The sequence below is a fragment of the Denticeps clupeoides genome, chromosome 15 (assembly GCF_900700375.1).
Source record: "Denticeps clupeoides chromosome 15, fDenClu1.1, whole genome shotgun sequence".
In the NCBI taxonomy this organism is placed as follows: Eukaryota; Metazoa; Chordata; class Actinopteri; order Clupeiformes; family Denticipitidae; genus Denticeps; species Denticeps clupeoides.
Window position 1 is genome coordinate 1,884,737 of NC_041721.1, and position 22,807 is coordinate 1,907,543.

Below are 22,807 nucleotides of genomic sequence, written 5' to 3' on the forward strand. Positions count from 1 at the left end.
CCGCATCTAACCGCCAAGTCAGGTCCAGACAACAAAAGAGCGTTTTTATATTGATAAACCGCTTTCAGGCTTTCTTGGCAATTCGGCATCGTTCTGAAACCATTCTCAGTCTTTCTTTCTGCCGCTTGTGGGTGTCGTGTGATGCGATCTGGACACAGTTTACGGATGAGATCTTCTGACCTGGCACGTTTTAACCGGCACGTTTTAACCGGCACTTTGAAATAGCCCCCCCTGGAAATCCATGGTCTGGTTCGCCAGGACGCGGCCTGTAAATGCCTGGCAGGCAGGGAGAGGAGGGGCGGCCTTGGCCGAGCAGGGCCGGTGTGGGTGTGGAGACGGTGACGGTGGCGTCTTCTGTGCGGGTTTTAATGCGGCGGCTCCGCTGTGAGTCACTCGCTCAGCTGAAGGCTGAAGGCTGGAGATCCTTCTTGCTTCCTCGGCGGCACGTCAGTGGGTGTCAGGCGGCGACAGAGACGCCGGCGCGGGCACCGCGGCTGCACCGTTATAATGAGCGTTGATGCTTTTATTATTAATGATGATAAATGTTTATTCAATATAAACTACACAATTCCAGCTACCAGCACAGCACGTACACAAGACAACCTGGTGCAGCGGAAGGTCAAGAACGGCGGAGAGAACGCCGAGTAAAAAGAGAGTTAGAGGACACGTCTCCAAGGCTTTGTGGAGGTGAGTTTCCAAGTTTTTGGAGCTTAAAGATTGTTGCTCAAACCATAAAAGTCCAAGTGTGGGGGGAGCAAGACCATGAAGACCACGGGCGCCAAACTGCGAATTGCGAGAGCTCCTGCATCCTCGCAGCTGAGTGGGTGGTGGAGGCCTGGCGGCCTGTAAACCAGAAGACCCAGGTTCAAACCCCACTTACTACCATCGTGTCCCTGAGCAGGGGGGGACTGTCCCTGTAACTACTGACTGTAAGTCCCTCTGGATAAGGGCATCTGGTAAATGCCGTAAATGAGTACAGGGTAGAATCTGGCAACGTGAGCATCAGGCGCACCAAAAAAAAAGTGACATGATTGTCACTTGTGATACACAGCAGCAAAGCACACGGTGCACACAGTGAAATGTGTCCTCTGCATTTAACCATCACCCTGAGTTAGCAGTGGGCACCATGGATTCAAACCGGCAACCTTCCGATTACGGGGCCGATTCCTTAACCGCTAGGTCACCACTGCCCCACCAGGGTTCCACTCCTCGGTTGGACTGATAATTCTCTTAATTTGAGTGTCTCTGGGCGACCCTGACGAGAAGGCGTCCTCATGATGGCAGGACGGAGACGTCTTCTCCCCCCCCTTGGCCTGCTGTGACGTCTTGGACATCCGAGTGTCCGTTTTAAACAAGAGAAGCTACGTGTCGCTGCACCCTGAACCCGGGTCAGACCGGGGCCCACCTGCCGGCTTCCGCCAGACGACCCCCGAGGCCTCCAAGCGGAGCCACGTCTCCCACGTCTCCCACGCCGGGATAATTAGGCCACTTCGGTGCTGTCAAACGCGTCTTGATGACACTGATGCGCCAGATTGATATTCATGCTCCACTTGGCACCCTCTCCGCCCGAGTCTGGTATTTACTTCCTCCTGCAATTAGGGGGGGGGGGGGAGCCACCGCGCCGCATTCCTTCAAAACTGTCACAGTGTCACCTTCGGCGGCCAGTCGCCGGGGACCAGAGTCTCTCCAGCCGCATTACCGGGCCGTTTAGACAGCACGGCGGATCGGAATTTTAATGGCAAAACGCGGACCGCACGGCTGAACCTGCGAATATGGCGTTAAATATACTCTGCATGTTCCTACATTAAAATGAAAAAAAAAAACTTAACTAAACAAACACATAGCAGAACCCCAATTCCCAAGTAAAACCCCAATCTGAAACCACCTTCACCCCAACAGTGAGGCAGAATTTAAAATTTGTTCACATTAATTATTAACAATAAAATAAGGAGCTATAACATTTGGTGAAATGCAGAACTCAAAATATTTTAATTGAGGCAAATAAAAAAAATAATAAAAAAAGCTCCGCGGACAAACAGCTTCACTTCTTTTATTATTTCAGTGCAGGCAGGAGGCTCGGGTCGCCTTGATGGATGGATGGAAGGAATTTTTATTCCTGCTTTTCCCGGGGTGAGCTTGGGTGCGGAACTCCGGCGGTGGAGCTACAGCGCCGCCTGGTGGCGAGAAGCAGGAAGCGACACAGCCGACGGCGCGGTGGTTTACAGCCTCGTCTTTTTATTATCAGTGTCTATAAAAAGCGAAAGGAAATCCCAGCAATAATTCACACCCCTCCCCGCCAACAGATAATAACAAGACGAAAGGTATTAAAAAAACAATAATAATAATAATAAAACCCTGCCCAATGCTACCCAGAATGCAACTAAACAAAGGTAATGAAATATACAGTCTTGGCAAAAAAAATGACGTTTAGAAAAGGCAACCGAAAAAAATAAAAAAAAACCTCCACCACAAACAATATGTGCCCTAGATTCCATTACAGTTCAAACATCGCTCTCCCTCGCTTTTCTTTATATTTATCTAAAATTAATGCAAATAGTTTTTTTTTTTTTTTTTAAGTTTTCTTCTACACATCTTGGCCAATAAATAACACAGGCACGTCCTCCTACATCGTCTAAAACGAAGGTCCCGGGAACACAAGAAGGTGAAAGACACGCTCTCCCACGCCACAGACACGTCGGAGGAAAGTAAGAGTCCTGGGCAGCACAGTTTTTCCTTTTTGGTTTCGGTGAAAACAACGCACTTTCGGTTTGTTTTTTTGTTTTTTTTGTCGGCGGCAGACGTCTCCCACGCAGAGTACAGATATAGATTTGCTATATATAAATATGTGTGAACAAAAATATACTAAAACTGTCCGTAAAAACATTCTTGATTACAAAAGGACATTAATGCCAAAGGGAGCGCGCGTATAAATTTCAATAACTTAATAGTAATAATAAAAAAAATTAAATAAAAAACGTGGCGCTCTCAGCTGCGGCCGAGAACGCTGCAGCGCTCAACTGAATTCATAAAAGCATAAATAGGACGAAAAAAAGGGGGTCTGGAAGAGTACCGAGCTGGTCTACAGAATAAGTTAAGTGTGCGTACGTGTACAGGGTATTTACAGAGTTCATTAAATAACACTAATGACAGTGGGGCGGGAACGGAGGCGGAGGTGGGCGGGGCGTTGGCAGTCTCGCAGCACAGTGACGGAGGAGTAACAAAAACAACACGCGCACACACACGCACACACACACACACATTCGTTATGCAGCATGTGACCCGTGACGAGTCGTACGGAAGAGGAATGAGAACCACGGGTTCCCACCATCCCTCAGTCTCGTTTTCAATCGACGTCGCTCATGTCGCAGACCGGCTCGTCCTGGATGAGGCTGAGGTGGTTCATGGCCCTGTTGAACGCGGTCTGCACGGCTTTGCGGATGGAGGACGTGCGGCCCTCCATCATCTTGATCTTGTCGATGGTCTTGTCGATCCCGAGCGGAACCATTTTGGATTTAGGAAGCCATTGCCTGGGGACAGGGATTTCCATGGTTACCAAGAGGTTTAGCACAGGTGCACCTCTAGAGGGCGCCAAAACACCACATCTGGAATTTAGATAAAATGAACCCCAAACCTTCCACAGTGTCAGAATGTCAGAGTTTGACTTTGGAATATACAGTACAGGCCATAAACAAAGCCATAACAATAAAGCATTAGAAATAGTTTAAAACAATTGTAACTGGCTTTTAGGGAAGCGGCCCCTATAAATCAGTTTAGCGGCCCCTATAAATTCAGTTTAAAAAGTTCTATTGTTTTCTTCTAATAAGAGTGGTGGCCTAGCGGGTAGGGGAGTGGACCCGTAATCGGAAAGCTGCGGGTTCGAACCCCGAACCGCCAAGGCGCCACCGAGGTCCCCTAGGCCAGCTTCTCACCAGCTGCGCTTGTTGTCGAAGAAGAGCACGAGGAAGAGCTTCTCTTCGGACTTGTACTGCATCTGCTCTCCAATCCGCAGGACGTCCAGCGGGGGCATCGGGATGGACACTCCGTTGTGCTGGCATCCCACCCGCGGCATGTGAGGGTCGATGATCTGGGCAGAAACCAAGCGCCTTGAGCATCAAGCAAGGAACCGATGTGGGACACACAGACACACACAGACACACCCCTGCACCAAAACGTGATTAACACCACACGAAATGCTCTACAGGGTGGGCCATTTATATGGATACACCTTAATAAAATGGGAATGGTCGGTGACATTGAACACATTTTATAAGTGGTCAGAAACTTGTAAATAACTCATGAAAGAATAAAGTTATGTTCAAACCAAGCACACCGTTGTTTTTCTTGTGAAAATACCAATGAATTTGATGTCACATGACCCTCTAACTATTGAAAAAACAAAATGTGGATCCAAGATGGCCGACTTCAAAATGGCCACTATGGTCACCACCCATCTTGAAAAGTTTGCCCCCTCACATATACTAATGTGCCGCAAACAGGACGTTAATGTCACCGACCGTTCCCATTTTATTAAGGTGGATCCATATAAATGGCCCACCCTGTACATCAGGCGCTGACAAACTTTTACGCTCAGGGTCCACATTGACGTTTAAGAATTGTCGGCCGGGCCGGGCCGGCACCAGATGCAAACATTATCAGCCATGAACAGTGTTAATATTTACGTTCCCTTTTAGTGGGAACATCGCTTGCTAAACTAAGGAAATGAGTGGGTTGGATGTTTGGTGAAGGTGGGCGGTCCGGCACCATCTCCGCTGTGCGGTAAGCGGCCGAGCAGGAGCAGCCGTGTAAAAATTGGCCGTGTTGTCCTGGTTTGCTCAAGTCCGTTTTGGCAGCTTTCTCGCTGGCGAAGACGCATCGGTTTGCCCGGCCCGGCCCCAGGCGCGCCACAGACACGAAATGCCTCCATCTAGAGGCCACAGAGCGGAAGTTCAGAAAAACCTTCCCGGCTCTCTTAAAGCCCCCGAGCTGGAAAATGTTCCGGAGCCTCCGCTTCCAGGTCTGAACGAGATCACGTTTTGGCACAAGACATGGAGCATGCAGGCCTCCGCGCCGGGCGAGGAGGCGACACCGGAGACGCCGGCGGGGCGCGTGGTCACACTCACCAAGGCGGGGTAGGAGGGGTATCCACTACACTTAGCCCAAACTAGCTTTAGAGGCTCCAGCACAACTGTGGCTGCACTAGCGGGCATCCAAATATTGCTGTTGCCAACCTCTATGGAAGCAGGAATAACGACAAGTCAAGTTACGCGGGCGCCTCTGCAAACAGAGCAAAAAACACTTCCAAAGCCGTGCTTATAGTGTGAGGGACACACACACACACACACACACACACACACACACACACACACAGGCATCAGTACCATTCAAAACGGCAACTTTATTCCGTAAGCCACGAACATTCTCTCGGCGGCTGGAACAGTTGAGACCGCGGCCGCCTACCTGCAGCGATCCGCGCCGCCTTGGCAAAGTTCCCCGTCTCGATGCAGGCGATCAGCTCGCTCTTGTCGTCCGCAGCGCTTCGCCGCACCAGCGCCGGCTTCCCCTTCCCGCACGTTGGAAGGCTGAGGGTGGCGCTGTGTCGAAGAGTGTGAAATTAAAATCCCGTTCGTTATGCGCCGGACTTTTATTTTGAAACGGACTGAGACCAGGACGCAACAAGCGCTTTTATCAAAGTGAAGTGATTGTCACATGTGATACACCGCAGCACAGCACACGGTGCACACAGTGAAATTTGTCCTCTGCATTTAACCATCACCCTGAGTGAGCAGTGGGCAGCCATGGCAGGCGCCCGGGGAGCAGTGTGTGGGGACGGTGCTTTGCTCAGTGGCACCTTGGCGGATCGGGATTCGAACCGGCAACCTTCTGATTACGGGGCCGCTTCCTTAACCGCTAGGCCACCACTGCCCCCAATTGCGAAACACGTATTCTGTGCGTTTCATTTCCATCCACGTCCTTCGTGGCGCACCTGTGGAAGGAGGGAAGTATGGCTGGTACCTGGCGTTGCCCTGCAGGCTGCTGCCGGAGGAAGCGCTGGACTCCGACGCACAGCGGCGGCGAGGCTCCGGCGGCCGGCCGGCACTCCGTTCCTTCTCCTGCTCCACCGAAAAGCCATTCGAGAGGCCTGCAGGACCGCCAAAAACACAAAAACAGACGTTTACTAGGAGTTCCTAAAAGATCTAAAATCGGTGCAGAAACATGATTAATACACCGTAATGGCGGAGCTCGGCAACTCTCTGGTTAATGTGTTCTGGTTATAGGTGTTAGTGGCCTAGCGGGTAACACACTCGGCTATGAACCAGAAGATCCAGGTTCAAACCCCACTTACTACCATCGTGTCCCTGAGCAGGACACTCAACCCTGAGTGTCTCCAGGGGGGGACTGTCCCTGTAACTACTGATTGTAAGTCGCTCTGTATGAGGGCGTCTGGTAAATGCTGTAAATGTAAATGGTTAAAAAGAAGGCCGGTAGTGACCAGGGCGGACGTGGTGGATCTGAGTACAGCAGCGGAGGTAGCAGTTCGTCCGTTGAAAACGAGCGGCCTCTGAACGCCATACGCATTTTTAACCGCGTTCTGTAGCTGCGTTCGATCGATGCAGTTTAACGCTCGTCAGGAATGGCAACCGAACGCTGGAGCTGAAGGCCCGTATGGCCGCTTTGAAGAAAGGTCGCCGTTCGGTCCGCGCTCAGACGTCCACGTGAACGAGGACTTAACTCTCATCATCTGTTTACATTTACGCCATTTATCAGACGCCCTTATCCAGAGCGACTTGCAGTCAGTAGTTACAGGGACAGTCCCCCCCTGGAGACACTCAGGGTTAAGTGTCCTGCTCAGGGACACGATGGTAGTAAGTGGGGTTTGAACCTGGGTCTTCTGGTTCACAGGCGAGTGAGTTACCCGCTAGGCCACTACCACCCATCTGTTGTATTTCATGTACAGTAAAGTTGAAGACTTGCAGGGACGCGTCGGGACGCATCGATAATCCAGGGAATCGTAACCGAATGGTGAGACGACTGAAGGTTCTCACCTCTGGTGACCAGGGGGGCAGGTCGGATTTCAAATCAAATTCAAATTTTATTTGTCACGTACACAGTCATGCACGGTACGACATGCAGCGAAATGCTTTTGGCGACCGCTACGGACCACGGTATTGCGATTTTAACCCTTCTCGTGTCTGACGACGCAGCGACGTGACAGTTCTGTCTACCTGTGTCTACGCGCTTGACGGGCGCCGCCTCCTCCCCTTCGCCCTCGCCGCTGGCGCTGTGCGCCCTCTTCCTCGGCCGCAGCAGCGTCTCCAGGCGAGGGAGCACCACGGACAGGAAGGTCTTGGTGCCCAGCTGCGGGCAGTTGGCCGAGGCGTCGGTGTCCTGCGGCGGCTTCTGCGGACTTGCGCTTTTTGACTTGCGGAAGAGGACGGACGTCCGGCGGTTGACCGAAGCAGAGGGCTCGGCCACCGTCGACGTGGCGACCACACTGACGTCGCCATCTGACAGGAGGTGGTGGTCCTGGGAGTGGCCATTCAGCAGTTCCCTTGGCCAGGAGGAGCCGCCCTTTTGCCCGTCAAATTTCACTCGTCTGGGGCACCTCTCCAGTCCGGAGTCGATGGGTTTGAGTGTCGGAGGCTCTGCGTCATTTTCAGTGTTGCAGATCAGCGGCAGGGAACCTGAAGGCTCCAGTTCTGGAGGGAGGGACTTGTCTCCTGGGGAAGCAGAAAGTCAAGGGCTTAAATGGAAAAACTCCAACCATTCTGAAATAGTGAATATGCTGTAAATAACGTGGTAACATTCACTGTAATTATTGAAAGAGAAGTGTCATTGGGATACACTGCACACCACACGGTGACACGGTGTGTTGCGATGGTGCTTTGCTTGGTGGCGGATCGTGATTCGAACCGGCAACCTTCTGATTGTGGGGCCACTTCCTTAACTGCTAGGCCACCGCTGCCCCAGTGCTAAATAAAGCGCCTGATAACCTGCATGTTGGTGTTGGTAGTGGGCGTGGTCACGTTCAGTCGAATTAAAGCGCCTGATAACCTGCATGTAGGTGTTGGTAGTGGGTGTGGTCACGTTCACTGGAATTAAAACACCTGATAACCTGCATGTAGGTGTTGGTAGTGGGCGTGGTCACGTTGACTGGAATTAAAGCGCCTGATAACCTGCATGTTGGTGTCGGTAGTGGGCGTGGTCACGTTCAGTCGAATTAAAGCGCCTGATAACCTGCATGTTGGTGTCGGTAGTGGGCGTGGTCACGTCGACTGGAATTAAAGCGCCTGATAACCTGCATGTTGGTGTTGGTAGTGGGCGTGGTCACGTTGACTGGAATTAAAGCGCCTGATAACCTGCATGTTGGTGTTGGTAGTGGGCGTGGTCACGTTGACTGGAATTAAAGCGCCTGATAACCTGCATGTTGGTGTTGGTAGTGGGCGTGGTCTTGTTTGTGTAGAGAGTGTAGAGAACGAGGGGAAAGGAAGGAGATGAATGCTGCGCTACCCTGGGCATGTCATGTATTGACAGCTGTCAATCATTCCTATAGGCTCCTCCCCGTTAAGAACTTTGTTTAACCCTGAATAGATGATGAACGTTCGTGATGCTGCTCCAGGCTCTCCATGTCTCACCGTCCTCGGCCGGGCTGGGCGAGTCGGCCGCCGGCTCAGCGGCAGGTCTCTGCGGGGTGGAGGGTAGCGTGTGTCTCAGGTTCATCTCACTCCGGATGTCGCTGATGGTCTTCTTCAGCAGCTTCAGCCGCTTGCTGCGGGACGGGCTGGTCTTCATGGCCGCGGTCAGGTCCAGCTTCTCCAGCAGCACCTTCAGCTGCTCCTCCAGGGACAGGTGCTGCCGGTTGGCCGGGACCAGCAGGCGGTCGACTGCAGAGCGACATTCCAATTAGTCAGAAATGAAAATGACAAAAGTTCATGATGATGATGATGAAGATGATGACATCACTTTGTATTTACGACTTTTACCATCTTCCCATGAAAACTGAGGCGACTGCTCCAGCTTGGGTGCGTCGGGTAGATGCAGGCCGCTGTCCATGTGGAAGCCAATGCGCTCCACATCCCGCCGCGCCTTCCTCAGAAGGACGCCGCCGTGGTCCCGCAGCCGCACCGCCGCGCGGTAGAAGAACGTGTCCTTGCCGTTGTACTTCATGCAGTTGGCCACGATCAGGTTGAAGTCGGCCTCGAACTCGTCCAGGTTCCGGTAGGTGTGGCCGTCGACGCGGCCCCTCATGGTGGAGAAGTCCATCGGATGTTTGATGTGGTCCAGGTAATCCGGCACCTGCAGAAACGTGAGGCGATGGAACATTAATACTCAAAAACCCACTCAAAAAACCCACATTAAACCCGTCTCTATTGGATAGCTACCGCCCAGTCTCCAACCTTCCTTTTCTTTCAAAAATTCTTGAAAGAGCAGTCCTGGCTCAACTTTCCTCATTTCTCCACGAGCATGATCTTCTCGACCCTTTTCAGTCTGGTTTCAGGAAAGGGCATTCAACTGAAACCTCCCTCCTGGCAATGATGGATGACCTTTGTGCTGCAAGAGCTGCCCGCAGATCATCTGTCCTTGTCCTACTTGATCTATCTGCTGCCTTCGATACAGTTAACCATGAAATTCTTCTCACCACACTCTATGATTTAGGAGTTACAGAAACCGTACTAGATTGGTTCACCTCTTATCTTCACGACAGGTCCTTCAAGGTATCATGGGAAGGTGAGACATCTGTCCTCTCTAGGGTAACCACAGGGGTTCCACAAGGCTCTGTCCTTGGCCCCCTTCTATTCTCAATATACACTCGCTCACATCATCCAATCACATGGCTTCTCCTATCACTCTTATGCTGATGACACCCAGCTCTATCTGTCATTCCCACCAGAAGATGCTACTATAGCAACAAAAATTCCGGCCTGCCTCTCAGACATATCGGCATGGATGTCTGAGCAACACCTCCAACTCAACCTATCCAAAACCGAGATTCTGATCTTTCCGGGCAACAACTCCCCTCAGCAAAACCTTTCAATTCAAATTGGCTCGCTACTGTTAACACCCACGGCATCTGCAAAAAGCCTTGGAGTTTGGATAGATGACAAACTGAGTTTGAACCATCACGTTGCTGCGATCTCCAGATCCTGCAGGTTCATTCTCTACAACATTCGCAAGATTCGGCCTTTTCTCTCGCAACAGGCTACGCAGCTCCTCGTCCAGGCAATGGTCATCTCCAAACTCGACTACTGTAACTCTCTCCTGGCTGGAGCCTCTGCAGTCACCATAAAACCACTCCAGATGATCCAAAATATGGCAGCTCGTCTCATTTTCAATCAGCCAAAATACACCCATGTTACACCTCTTCTCACCTCCCTCCACTGGCTCCCGGTAGCTGCTCGCATTGAGTTCAAATCCTTGATGCTGCCTACAGGGCTGTAAATGGAACTGCGCCCTCCTACATCAACACACTACTACCTAGCTACACTCCTGCACAGAAGCTACAATACTACCTCCTACATCAACACACTACTACCTAGCTACACTCCTGCACAGAAGCTACAATACTACCTCCTACATCAACACACTACTACCTAGCTACACTCCTGCACAGAAGCTACAATACTACCTCCTACATCAACACAATACTACCTAGCTACACCCCTGCACAGAAGCTACAATACTACCTCCTACATCAACACAATACTACCTAGCTACACCTCTGCACGCTCCCTCAGATCTGCAAACAAAAGGAGACTAAAAATTCCTTCTTCACGGGGTCTCCGATTCCAATCATCTCTGTTCTCCGTTGTTGTCCCTGGCTGGTGGAACAACCTGCCCTCCTCCACACGACTAGCCGAGACTATCACCACCGGGAAGAGGACGCTGCGCTGTGGTCTTACTTCCCGTTTCGAGCTTCCTGCACCCCACCTCGCGGACGGCACGTGAGCCGTTGCAGAAATGCATTTAATAACACGTCGCGTAACTATTTCATCGAGTTGTGAATGCCGGACAGTGCAGACGAGGTCATTATAAACTGAAACGCTGTGTAACCGCATCGCTAAATAAACATCAGAGCGGTGAAAGGCCCTCTTGGAGCAGCCTAACCCTGTTTCAGGCCGGTGGTAGTAGCCTAGCGGGTAACACACTCGCCTATGAACCAGAAGACCCAGGTTCAAACCCCACTTACTACCATCGTGTCCCTGAGCAGGACACTTAACCCTGAGTGTCTCCAGGGGGGGGACTGTCCCTGTAACTACTGATTGTAAGTCGCTCTGGATAAGGCCGTATGGTAAATGCTGTAAATGTAAAATGTAAATCTCATCTATGCCGTGACATTGCAATTTCCCACTTGTGGGACTAATAAAGGTTGATCTGATCTTGTCTTATTTCAGGTATGGTGCACTGGAGACACAGGCATTGATTAATGATCAGTCAGTGGCGACGTCCATGAGCTGCGTGGACGCCGGAAGGTCCCCGGGACTCACCTCGGTCACGCTGACCGGCTGGGAGAAGACCTTGGCCTGGTCCTTCTCCTGCAGCTGGTCCAGCAGCGCCCGCAGCAGGATGCTGAACGGCGTCAGCCGCACCTCCATCATCGTCTGCTGGAGCTTCATCTGACCGAGAGGGGGGAGAGAGAGAGAGAGAGACGCCGGGTCACCATCGGCATCCACCGGCCGCTTCCGTCCCACAATGCCCCTGCCGGCGGCCCCGCCGGTACCTCCTCCCTCTTCAGCTTCTCCCGCTTGCGGATGAGCTCCAGCAGCAGCCGCGCCCGCTCCAGGTCGTGCCGCAGCCGGTGCCACTCCTTCAGCTGCTCCTTCAGGGCCAGGGTCTCCTCCTCGCTCTGCTTCTACGCCGCGGCAACGACAACCCGTTATTTCACAACGACTCGAGTTAAAGAGTGGCTCCGCCCACGGACCATTGCCGGTCGCGTTTCTCGCGATTATCGATACACCGCGACGGTTTGCTGGCATGCGTAAATCAGTCGCGACCATCGATAATCGTGATCGAATCGCGGGAGCCACGGCCAGTAATACCGACTGGCGCAGAACTCACCGGCTGCGCCGCTTTCTGCGACTGCGGGCAGGACTGCAGGCGCTTGATGAGCGGCACGCCGTTCCTCGACTGCCTCTTCAGCGCCCAGAAGCTCAGGACGCGCTCGGCGAACGCCCTCTTCTTCTGGAGCGACACCCGGTTCAGGACGGCGTTCAACCTGCAAACGAAGCGATCGCCATTGTGATACGCTGCGGCGCAGCACGGGGTGCACACAGTGAAACGTGTCCTCTGCATTTAACCGTCACCCTGAGTGAGCAGTGGGCGGCCATGACAGGCGCCCGGGGAGCAGTGTGTGGGGACGGTGCTTTGCTCAGTGGCACCTTGGCGGATCGGGATTCGAACCGGCAACCTTCTGATTACGGGGGCCGCTTCCTTAACCGCTAGGGCCACCGGCGTTTTACGTCGGCCCCGGCGAGAGGAAACCCACCTTTGGGGAGGGAAGCTGGGCACAGGAACGCCGGGCGCAGCGGCGGCGGGCGTCTCAGCGTCCGCCTTCCTCCCTTCTTCTTCTTCTTCCTCTTCTTCTTGCCCTTTAACCTGGCGGCGGTCTTCTTGTCGGCGGCCTGGCGCAGTCCGTTTTTGGGCGTGGCGTCGGCGTAGATGGCGAGGGGCCGGCGGACGCAGCCGCTGGGCGTGTGGGCGCCGCAGTAGGCGGTCTTCTTCACGGTGAAGGTGGCGGCGCCGCCGTCCTTGACGGGCTCCATCTTCATGAAGAGGCCGGCCTTCTGGGCGCAGCTGACGTGGAAGGCGGTGTAGCAGTTGGCCCTGTGGCACTGGATGCAGGCGCCGACGCCCTTCTCCTTGCAGAGGTAGCAGGTGAGCTTCCAGCGCGCCGGCGGGATGTTGGCGACGCCGTCGATGGGCTCGATGAAGACGGCGTTGGAGAAGCCCACCTCCGGCACCCACAGGGCGCAGACCACGTGGCCCCAGCGGTCGTCCTCGGTCATCTTCACGGCCCCGCCCTTGTTGGGGCAGAGGATGCAGTCGGCGGGCTGCGCGGGCGCCCGCAGGCAGTGGCGGCACAGCCACTGCCCCTCGGGGATGTAGGGCACGCCGTAGCACTCCTGGTGCACCGCCAGGTTGCACGCGTCGCAGAAGAGGATGGCGTTGCTGTTCTGGCACTCGCCGTCCATGCAGATGCAGCAGACGGCGTCCTCGTCGATCGGCGGCTGGGCGGCGGCCCGGCCGAGGCTCGCCAGGAACGACTCCTTCTCGAAGCGGTCCATGAGGAACTCGAAGGCGTTCTGCGAGACCCGGCTGAGGCCCTCCGCCCGCCGCTTGTCGTTGACCAGCTCCAGCCAGGCCAGGTCCTCCTCGTCCATGTCGTACTCCACCTCCTCGTTCAGCTCCTCCGCCGTCTTCTCCTCGTACTCGTAGTACGCCGCGGGCCTGCGCGGCACCGCCGGGAGGCTGTACTCCACCGTGCGGATCTTGGCCTCCGGAAGGGGCGGGGCCTCCGGAGGGGGCGGGGCCTTGACCAGGGCGGCGTTCTTCTTCCGCTGGCTGTTCTTCAGCCGGGCGGAGCGGAGCGGCGCCCGCGGCGGCGTCTCGCTGTTCTCCTTGTTGCTGGTGCACTCCGTGATCTCCTGGGCGGTGGGGTCGTCGTCGGCGACGACGTGCAGCTTGTCGAAGATGCTGATGCGATGCAGCCGCCCGTCGATCTCCAGCTCCACCATCCGCTGCGCCTGCGCGTACGTCAACGTCTCCCGGTTTGGCGAGGGCTTGATGGGGGAGGACGGCCGCTCGGGCTCCGGCGGCCGCTGGTTTCGCCCCTTCCTCTTCATTTTCCACGACTGACTGCAAGGACAGAGTGAAGTGATTGTCACTTGTGACAGACAGCAGCACAGTGAAATTTGTCCTCTGCATTTAACCGTCACCCTGAGTGAGCAGTGGGCGGCCATGACAGGCGCCCGGGGAGCAGTGTGTGGGGACGGGACCTTCATCAAGGGACCTAAGTGGCACCTCGGCGGAACGGGAATCGAACCGGCAACCTTCTGATTACGGGGCCGCTTCCTGAACCGCCAGGCCACCACTGGCCCAAAAACAGACTTGTTTTAATTCACTCTCCCGCAACGCTGCACAAAGTCAGACAAGCAAACACTCAGAGACCCACAACGGGGGATCGTGGTCTTCATCTGGGAGCCTACAGAGCACATCTGCTGAACCCCGCGAACTGCTATCGCGTCCCTGAGCAGGACCCCCAACCCTGGGTGTCTCCAGGGGGGACTGTCCCCGTCATAAGGTCCGGATCAGGGCGTCTGGTAAACGCTGTTAAGTGTAAGAGAATAACCCCCCCACCACACGGCGCATATTTCCCCACAAAGGCCAGGCTGGGACAGCGAGGACGCCCGGCCAGTCGCGGCCGGACCGCAGCGGAGGCGGTGCGGGTAAACAGACCCTCCTGACACCCCCATCCTGGTCCGCGGTGCGGGGCCGCTGCACAATAAACCAGCAAATGGCCGCCACTCGGAGCGGGGAGCCTTACCGCGGGACCGGGCCGGCTTCCGATCGCGGCAGGTTCCAGCGGCGGCGGCGGAGGAGGAGGAGGAGGCGACGGAGCCGCGGCCTGCGGCGGCTCTAAACCCGGACGCGGCGCTCGGCGGATCTCCGGCGACAGACGCACTGCGGCCCGGCGAGCCCCCGGGTCCGATCCAGCATCGGGCTTCCCCGCTCCGGCCTGCAACAACGCGCCTGGGCGCCGGTTCTGCCGTCGCTGGAGCCTCCGCTCGCCCAACAACAACGGGGACGCGCTCTGACGCGGGCGCGCGCCGCGCGGTCACGTGGCTGCGCGCCGCCGAGAGCCAGTCCACGAGCTGCAATTATTCAACGTAAACAAACACGCTGTACACGTTTACAAACGTATATTTATATGCATTACTGCGTTAATATTACTACGAGGTTTATCTTACAGCTAGTATTAAAATATAGTTTCAGATTAGGCAAGAAAGTGAATTCTGTTCTAGTTTTACACCGTAAATTAATTTAAATCTTGTAAGTTCTTCGGGCCGACGTGCGACGCTTTACGTTTTGTGTTTCATTTGAAGATATTCTGAAGTATTTATGACACCACATGGTCCGGGTCAGCAGGAAGAGACAATGGTGGTGTTGGTAGTCGTCCTCCTCCCCTTTAGAGTCGCATCTGCTGCCCCTTTCTGTAGACAAATCTGCATTTAAAAGGCAGAAGGGCGTGGGTGCCCCACCCGTGATGGCGTCTCGGCGCCCCTGAGAGCGCCCGGGGTCATGAAACCCCGTATGTTCCCCCCTCTAAGCCCTCCGCTCTCGCGAGACCTGGCGACCAGGCGCCCGTTTCTCTCGCGAGATCTGGAGACCGGCCTGGCCGCTCCTTCTGTTCTCGCGAGATCTGACCGTCCTCCTTCAAAGGTAGCCAACCCGACGGACGGAGGAACAAATTTCGCCGCCGACCCACGCCTCCCCTCCGCGTTTTCTCGTTCTTCCCACCGCGGCCGGGCCCGCAGAGCCGACGGGATACCAGTGCCTGGCCGCGAGGCGGAGGTGTGCGCTTATCTTGCCGTTGTGGATGTTTTGTTTGGCCGCCATGTTGGACCCTGAGCGGTGAACTCTGACCGCTGGGCGGCGCTGCTGCTGCCCTCAGTGGACCGGAGACAAAGCGCCCGACCGAGTCTCTCTCCAAACCGGGTTAGGAACCGAAACTGCTGGGCCCAACTGCTCCTCTCAGTCCGCAGGTACGTGCGTGCGTGTGATATCTGAGCGGTTCTTTATTATTGTTCTTTTCGACTTCGGCCCGTTTAAACGCGTCGCGGACCTGGGTCGCCCCGGTTCTGGTTCCGCCTGACCGGACTTCCGCGGCGGCCCGGTCACCAACCGACCCCGACCCTGGTTAATAGTGTTATGGTGAGGCGCTGCTGTGTTCTGGGTCCGGTCCGGCATGTGGGTTCCGGGTCTTCCCGAACGCCGCGCCGGACCGGACCGACTAGTCGGAAGGGCTGGGTCCGCTTCTCGTAACTGTAACGGGCCCGTCGGCCCGGAACTTCCCGAACATTTCCGTGATAAATGAATATAGCCAAATTTAAAAAGCGCGTGTGCGCTCGGCGCGTCCGCGTAATCCCGGAAAAAGGCGCGTCAGACCGACCCGCCCGGTTCGGGGAGGGGGACGGGCAGCAGATGGTCCCTCGACCAGACCTCGCCGCGGGGCGGGGGGGTCACCGTGCAGGGGAGACGCGCCGCACCGAAAACGGCATCTGACTCCCGAGGCTGCAGTTCCGGGTTACGAGCTCATGTACACGCACGTATACACACATACACATTACACACTCACTACACACATTTCCAAAATACATTATAGTAGGTCAGTTTTCTTCACTACACACACGCTACACACTCACTACACTACACACTATACACTCAAAACATTTCCAAAATACATTATACTGTGGTCTGTTTTCTTTATGTACACACACACACACACTACACACTCAAAACATTTCAAAAATACATTATACTGTGGTCTGTTTCTTTATGTACACACTACACTACACACTCAAAACATTTCAAAAATACATTATAGTAGGTCAGTTTTCTTCACTACACTCACTACACTACACACTATACACTCAAAACATTTCCAAAATACATTATACTGTGGTCTGTTTTCTTTATGTACACACTACACACACACACACACTCAAAACATTTCAAAAATACATTATAGTAGGTCAGTTTTCTTCATGTACACACACACACACACTATACACTCAAAACATTTCCAAAATACATTATAGTAGGTCAGTTTTCTTCACTACACTCACTACACTACACACTATACACTCAAAACATTTCCAAAATACATTATAGTTGGTCAGTTTTCTTCACTACACACACGCTACACACTCACTACACACTATACACTCAAAACATTTCCAAAATACATTATACTGTGGTCTGTTTTCTTTATGTACACACTACACACACACACACACACTACACACTCAAAACCTTTCAAAAATACATTATAGTAGGTCAGTTTTCTTCATGTACACACACTACACACTCAAAACATTTCAAAAATACATTATACTGTGGTCTGTTTCTTTATGTACACACACACACACTATACACTCAAAACATTTCCAAAATACATTATACTGTGGTCTGTTTTCTTCACTACACTACACACACTCAAAACATTTCAAAAATACATTATAGTAGGTCAGTTTTCTTCATGTACACACACTACACACTCAAAACATTTCAAAAATACATTATACTGTGGTCTGTTTCTTTATGTACACACACACACACTATACACTCAAAACATTTCAAAAATACATTATAGTAGGTCAGTTTTCTTCATGTACACACACTACACACTCAAAACATTTCCAAAATACATTATACTGTGGTCTGTTTTCTTCATGTACACACACACACGACACACTCAACATTTAAAAAATACGCTATAGTGTGGTCTGTTTCCTTCAATCAAGACTCCTTTTGCTTTATATTAATCATGTTTTTTTATGATTATTATTGTGGTATGGGCGTGTTTGTTTCAGGCTGGGTAACATTTATAATGTTATATCCTGTTGGTCCTTCGCGTTGTAAAGGATCAGCGATTTGCATAATCGACATTGTTTTGAGGTTGTTGGCTGTATGTGCCCTACGGCCATTAAAAACCGGGGGGGAGATGTGGAACGTCGAGATAGACGCGCGGAAGTTATGGGAAAGCCATTGAAATGGGACGGACACGAGGACGTATAACGGGGTACGCGCCTCCGGTAAGACTGGACGAGAAACGTCGGAATCAGAATCGTATTTATTGGCCACGCACGTGCGAGCACATACAAGGAAGTTGATTCCGGTAGGTGGTGTCTCTCAAGTGCAGAGTATGAAAAAACAAGAAGAAGTTGTGGAATTAGTTTACACTGTTTTAGGAATAACTATATCTACGGAGTATAAATATATGTAGGAATGTACATAGGTCTGTAAGTGTATAGAGATAAATAGGCAAAAATCGAAATCCTATATACAGAGTACGTAAACCTGCGTAAGACCGCTGTAGCTGTATGGTATAGCGTACTTTTAATCAACTTTCTCAACTGAACGTCTCTCTCTCTCTCTCTCTTTTTTTCGTTTTTTTTTTTTTTGTGCAGATTGTCGGCGTGGAGCGCCGTGTCGGAGATGGCGAAATCGAACACGCCCGCCTGGACTGGAGAGCCGGACGGAGACGTGGTTTGAGGAAACGAGCGAGCTACACACATGACTGTTGACCGTCCCAGCGGCCGTTTTCTGTAGGGACCTTTTCCGGATCGCCGCGGAGCCCCGGCAACATGGACGGGGAAGAGGGCCTGTCTCCCGGCAGCGACAGCGGCTGCGTGGCGGAGGACAAGAGGCGAGAGGCGAAGGGGACGTGTCTGAAAATCGAGGGCCAAGTCGGCTACGTGTTCAAGTCGTACAGCATCACGCCATGCGAAGCGGCCAACGCGAGATCCCCTTCCTCGGAGTCCCCCGCGTCCCTCGCGTTGGAGAGGGCCGACGGACACTTCTGCACTCAGGGTGATGGGCAACCATCGGACGGTCCGGCACCGGGGGACATTTCCGGCTGCAGCCCGATTGCCAACGTGGACGAGGCGAGTCCCCCCGACGTCGCGTTGCACATCAAAGCGGAGCCGATTTCTCTGGACGAGAGCATGGAGGACGAGGACAAGCTGTCCTTCGACGTCTCCGAAGGCCCCATTGTCCGGGACGGCGATGACTATAGCAACTTGCTCAGCGGCTACACAAGCACCCTTTATGACGTCGCCATGGACGCCGTCACACAAAGCCTTCTGTCCTCCATCAGGAACCCCGTCAACCCGCGGAAAAAGTCCCCCGCCTGGAACCACTTCTTCATCTCGCCGCGAGACAGCACCAAAGCCATCTGCATGTACTGCATGAAGGAGTTCAGCAGGGGCAAGAACGAGAAGGACCTCAGCACCAGCTGCCTGATGCGGCACGTGCGCCGGGCGCACCCCACCGTCCTCGTCCAGGACCCCGACGGCGCCGGCTCCCTCGCCTCCTTAATACCTCCAACCAGATCACCAAATAACGGGGACCTGGCGGCCACCTTCACCGCCTCGTCCGTCAGCAGCACCTCGCCGTCCACCTCGTCGGCCGAGGCCACCAACCCCTCGTCCAAAGAAGTGTCTCCCAAAGTCAAACCAAAACCGGAGCGGTGTGCCAAGAGCGAGCCGGCGTCCCCGCATTCCAAGCAGCACGCGGACGACCTTGCGGACGGGGGCTTCGAGCGCTCGGCGGCCACGCCCAAGTCCGCCAACTCTCGGCGGCGCTCGGCGGTGTGGAAACACTTCTACTTGTCCCCGGCGGACAGCTCCAAGGCGGTCTGCGTGCACTGCATGAACGAGTTCAGCCGGGGCAAGAACGGGAAGGACCTGGGGACGAGCTGCCTGATCCGGCACATGTGGCGCGCCCACCGGGACATCGTCGTGGAGGAGAACGGCCAGGGCTCCGCCATCCCGCCGCCGTACACGACCCCGCCCACGCTGCTGTCCCGCGCGCCCGCGCCGGAGGTCAAGAAGGAGCTGGCCTTCGTCCCGTCGTCCCCCGAGACCTCGGACGAGGTGCCGAGCTGCCTCGGCGAAGACGCGGACATGAAGGAGGAGGACTCGAACGACGCGGCCTACCCCGCGGGCCCGGACGCCTTGCTCGACCTCTCGTTCGGACTGAAAGGGGACCTCATGGCCACGGACTCGTCCCCCGAGGACCTTCCCGAAGCCCCGGGCCTGGGCGCGCACCTGAGCTCGGTGTTCCAGCAGAACAAGAAGATCATGAAGCGCGTGAAGTCCGAGGTGTGGCACCACTTCATCGTCTCGCCGGTGGACCAGCTGAAGGCCCTGTGCCGGTACTGTCCCTGCGTCATCAGCCGCGGCAAGCGCGGGGACTTCGGCACCAGCTGCCTGATGAGGCACCTGATGCGGCGCCACCCCGACGTCCTGAAGAACCAAAAAAGCGAGTACGACCGGGTCCCCTCGCCCCCGTCCCCGTTCGCCGCCCTCGAGGGCCAATCAGCCAACGCCGGCGCCGAGAAGAAGACCGGCTCCTTGCCCGCGTTCAGCAAGAAGACCTCCAAGCTGTGGAACCACTTCTCCATCTCCAACGCGGACCCCACCAAGGTGGTCTGCCTGCACTGCAGCCGCACGATTAGCCGCGGCAAGAAGACCACCAACCTCGGCACCAGCTGCCTGTTCCGGCACATGCAGCGCTTCCACGGCCACGTCCTCGACGGCGGCGTCCCGGGCCACGCGCCGTCCTCCGACGTCCAGGCCAAGCGGGAGGACGAGGAGCCGCTGGACGAGTGCCACCCGGTGGCCGAGAAGATCACGCGGCTGGTGGCGGAGATGCTGGCGCTGGACCTGCAGCCGGCGGCCGCGGTGGAGAACGCCGGCCTGGGCCGCCTGCTGGCCCACCTCCAGCCGCGGTACGCGCTGCCGCCCGCGTCCTACTTCGCCGCCACCGCCGTCCCGGACATGTACCGGCGGGTGAAGGACGTGGTCCTGGCGCACCTGAAGGAGGCGGAGGGCGGCACCGTCCACTTCACCTCCAGCGTCTGGGCGGGCAGCCAGACCAGGGAGTACCTGACCCTCACCGCCCACTGGGTGACCTACGAGTCCCGCGTCCGGCCGCGCGGCCAGGACTTCCACTGCTCCGCCCTCCTCAGCGTGGCGCAGGTGGACTGCGACTACAACACCGTGGACGTGCAGAAGCAGCTGGACTTCCTCTGGGACGCGTGGGTCGGCTCGGCGGGCCTGAAGGTCGGCTTCGTCGTGACCGACAACCAGACCATCGGCAGCGTCCTGGAGGACGGCGGCCATGCCACCATGCAGTGTTTCTGTCACACGGTGGACCTCATCGTCAGCGAAGCCATAAAGAGCCAGAGGATGGTCCAGAACCTTCTGAGCATAGCGCGCAAGATCTGCGAGCGGGTGCACCGCTCGGCCGCCGCCAAGGAGAAGCTGGCCGAGCTGCAGAAGACCTACAGCTTGCCCGAGAACCCGCTGGTCCAGGACGTCCCGTCCAAGTGGAAGACGTCCTTCTTCATGCTGGAGCGCTTGGTGCAGCAGAAGCAGGCCGTGGACGAGCTGTCCGTCGAGTGCAGCTTCAGGGAGCTGATCAGCTGCGACCAGTGGGAGGTGATCCAGTCGGTGTGCAGCGCGCTGAAGCCGTTCGAGGTGGCCTGCCGGGAGATGAGCAGCCGCGCCGCCACGCTCGGCCAGGTCATCCCCCTCGTCCACATCCTCAACCGCAAGATCGACATGCTGTTCGACGAGACCATGGGCGTGGACACCATGCTGAAGTCCCTGAAGGAGGCCATGGTGGCGCGGATGTCCTCGGCGCTGCGGGACAGCAGGTACGCGTGGGCCACGATGCTGGACCCGCGGTACAAGACCTCGCTGTTCACGGAGGAGGAGGCCGAACAATGCAAGCAGGACCTCATCCAGGAGCTGGAGGCGTCCCTATCTACCTCAGACCAAGCCAAGCCTTCGCTGTCCAACGGGTGCGCCGAGGTCCCCGCCCCGTCCAACAAGGACAGCCTCTGGGCCCTCATGGACGACATCCGGAACAAGATCAAGCAGGACGAGCGGCCCAAGACGTCGGAGCTGGCCGTCCTGGAGTACCTGGAGGAGGACATCCTCGATCAGAGCTGCGACCCGCTGGAGTACTGGAACCTGAAGAAGTTCCTGTGGCCCGAGCTGGCCCGGGTGGCGGTGCGCTACGTGGGCTGTCCCCCCAGCATCGTCCCGGCGGAGACCGCGTTCGGCACGGGGACGCCGCAGCTGGGCCCGCCCAGGCCCCCGCTGGACAACCCGGAGGAGCTCCTCTTTTTAAAAGTCAACCTTCCCCTCATCTATTTCCAGTACTGAGGGACCTTTTTACGCCGAGCCCGCTGTCCCGCTTTAAGTCCGGACGGTCTCGTTCTGTGCGCGTGTACTACTGTCCAACACTTGTCCACTGGAGCGTATCAGGGAGCCGTGGACGTTGCTGTTTAATAATTACTGTTGTTGTTATTATTATTATTATTAATATTATTATTATTTTGTATGATGTCTTGTCTCTTCTCTCCTCGTGCCTTATATACAAACTACTTCAGGTCAAACTGCTGTAAATACTGCTGAGTCCTTCAGACGAACGACCATAGAAAAACGGCAAAAATTATTATATAGAAACGCTGGATGCTGAAACGACGCGTTCGTTCTTTTATATAAATCACATGGCCCAAAAACAGATACTGTGACCGAAAAGGAAAATGTTGAATTATTGTGTTATTTAATTTTTGTGAATTTGTGGCTCATGGTACTGTCAATAGAACTAGTCTCTTCCTGAACTCACTGAAATGTCTTTTTATGCCTCCTGTACAAAACGATGCTGTATTTTCAGGAAAAGCGTTCATTTTAAATATTTGTCTCTCAAGCACAAATATCTGTTTTTTTTTTTGTATTTTCTCGAGGGATTTAAATTATGGGTCATTGTTAAAGTCAACAATGTACTGTACATTTTATAAGTAATCATTTCTGAACATAATTTGATACCTGAGCATTCAGACTAGAGTAATGCAATTTTTTTGGTGATTTATTTGTAAATAATAATAAAAAAAAAAAAAAAAAAGCTTTTTCCTCTAAACTGGTCTGGATGGAGCGTCTGGTTTTAGGCGCGGGCGTTTCTGCGGGTCGGAAGCGGATTTCGGGCTGCGTGTCAGTTTGAACGGCGGTCACGTGTG

At 54.6% G+C, this 22,807-nt stretch overlaps 2 protein-coding genes across 2 annotated transcripts; one reads left to right on the forward strand and one right to left on the reverse strand.

Annotated features, from left to right (window-relative positions):
- Nucleotides 1-2,215: 2,215 nt before the first annotated feature.
- On the reverse strand, nucleotides 2,216-16,137 carry LOC114764682 (bromodomain-containing protein 1-like). Its single transcript, XM_028954494.1, is given in 14 exon segments — nucleotides 2,216-3,527; nucleotides 3,930-4,084; nucleotides 5,121-5,230; nucleotides 5,458-5,591; nucleotides 6,013-6,139; nucleotides 7,224-7,718; nucleotides 8,634-8,882; nucleotides 8,982-9,294; nucleotides 11,484-11,612; nucleotides 11,717-11,848; nucleotides 12,055-12,211; nucleotides 12,482-12,549; nucleotides 12,552-13,851; nucleotides 15,079-16,137. Coding segments are annotated over 14 exon segments (3,567 nt in total). The 5' UTR covers nucleotides 15,093-16,137; the 3' UTR covers nucleotides 2,216-3,343.
- Nucleotides 15,400-22,619, forward strand: zbed4 (zinc finger, BED-type containing 4). Its single transcript, XM_028954493.1, has 2 exons — nucleotides 15,400-15,758; nucleotides 18,186-22,619. Exon 2 carries the CDS (start codon nucleotides 18,363-18,365, stop codon nucleotides 21,951-21,953), a length of 3,591 nt encoding a protein of 1,196 aa, XP_028810326.1. The 5' UTR covers nucleotides 15,400-15,758; nucleotides 18,186-18,362; the 3' UTR covers nucleotides 21,954-22,619.
- The last annotated feature ends 188 nt before the right edge of the window (nucleotides 22,620-22,807 follow it).

What these genes read in the sequence shown, in the direction of transcription:
- zbed4 (XM_028954493.1), top strand. Translation starts at nt 18,363, where the DNA reads ATGGACGGGGAAGAGGGCCTGTCTCCCGGCAGCGACAGCGGCTGCGTG.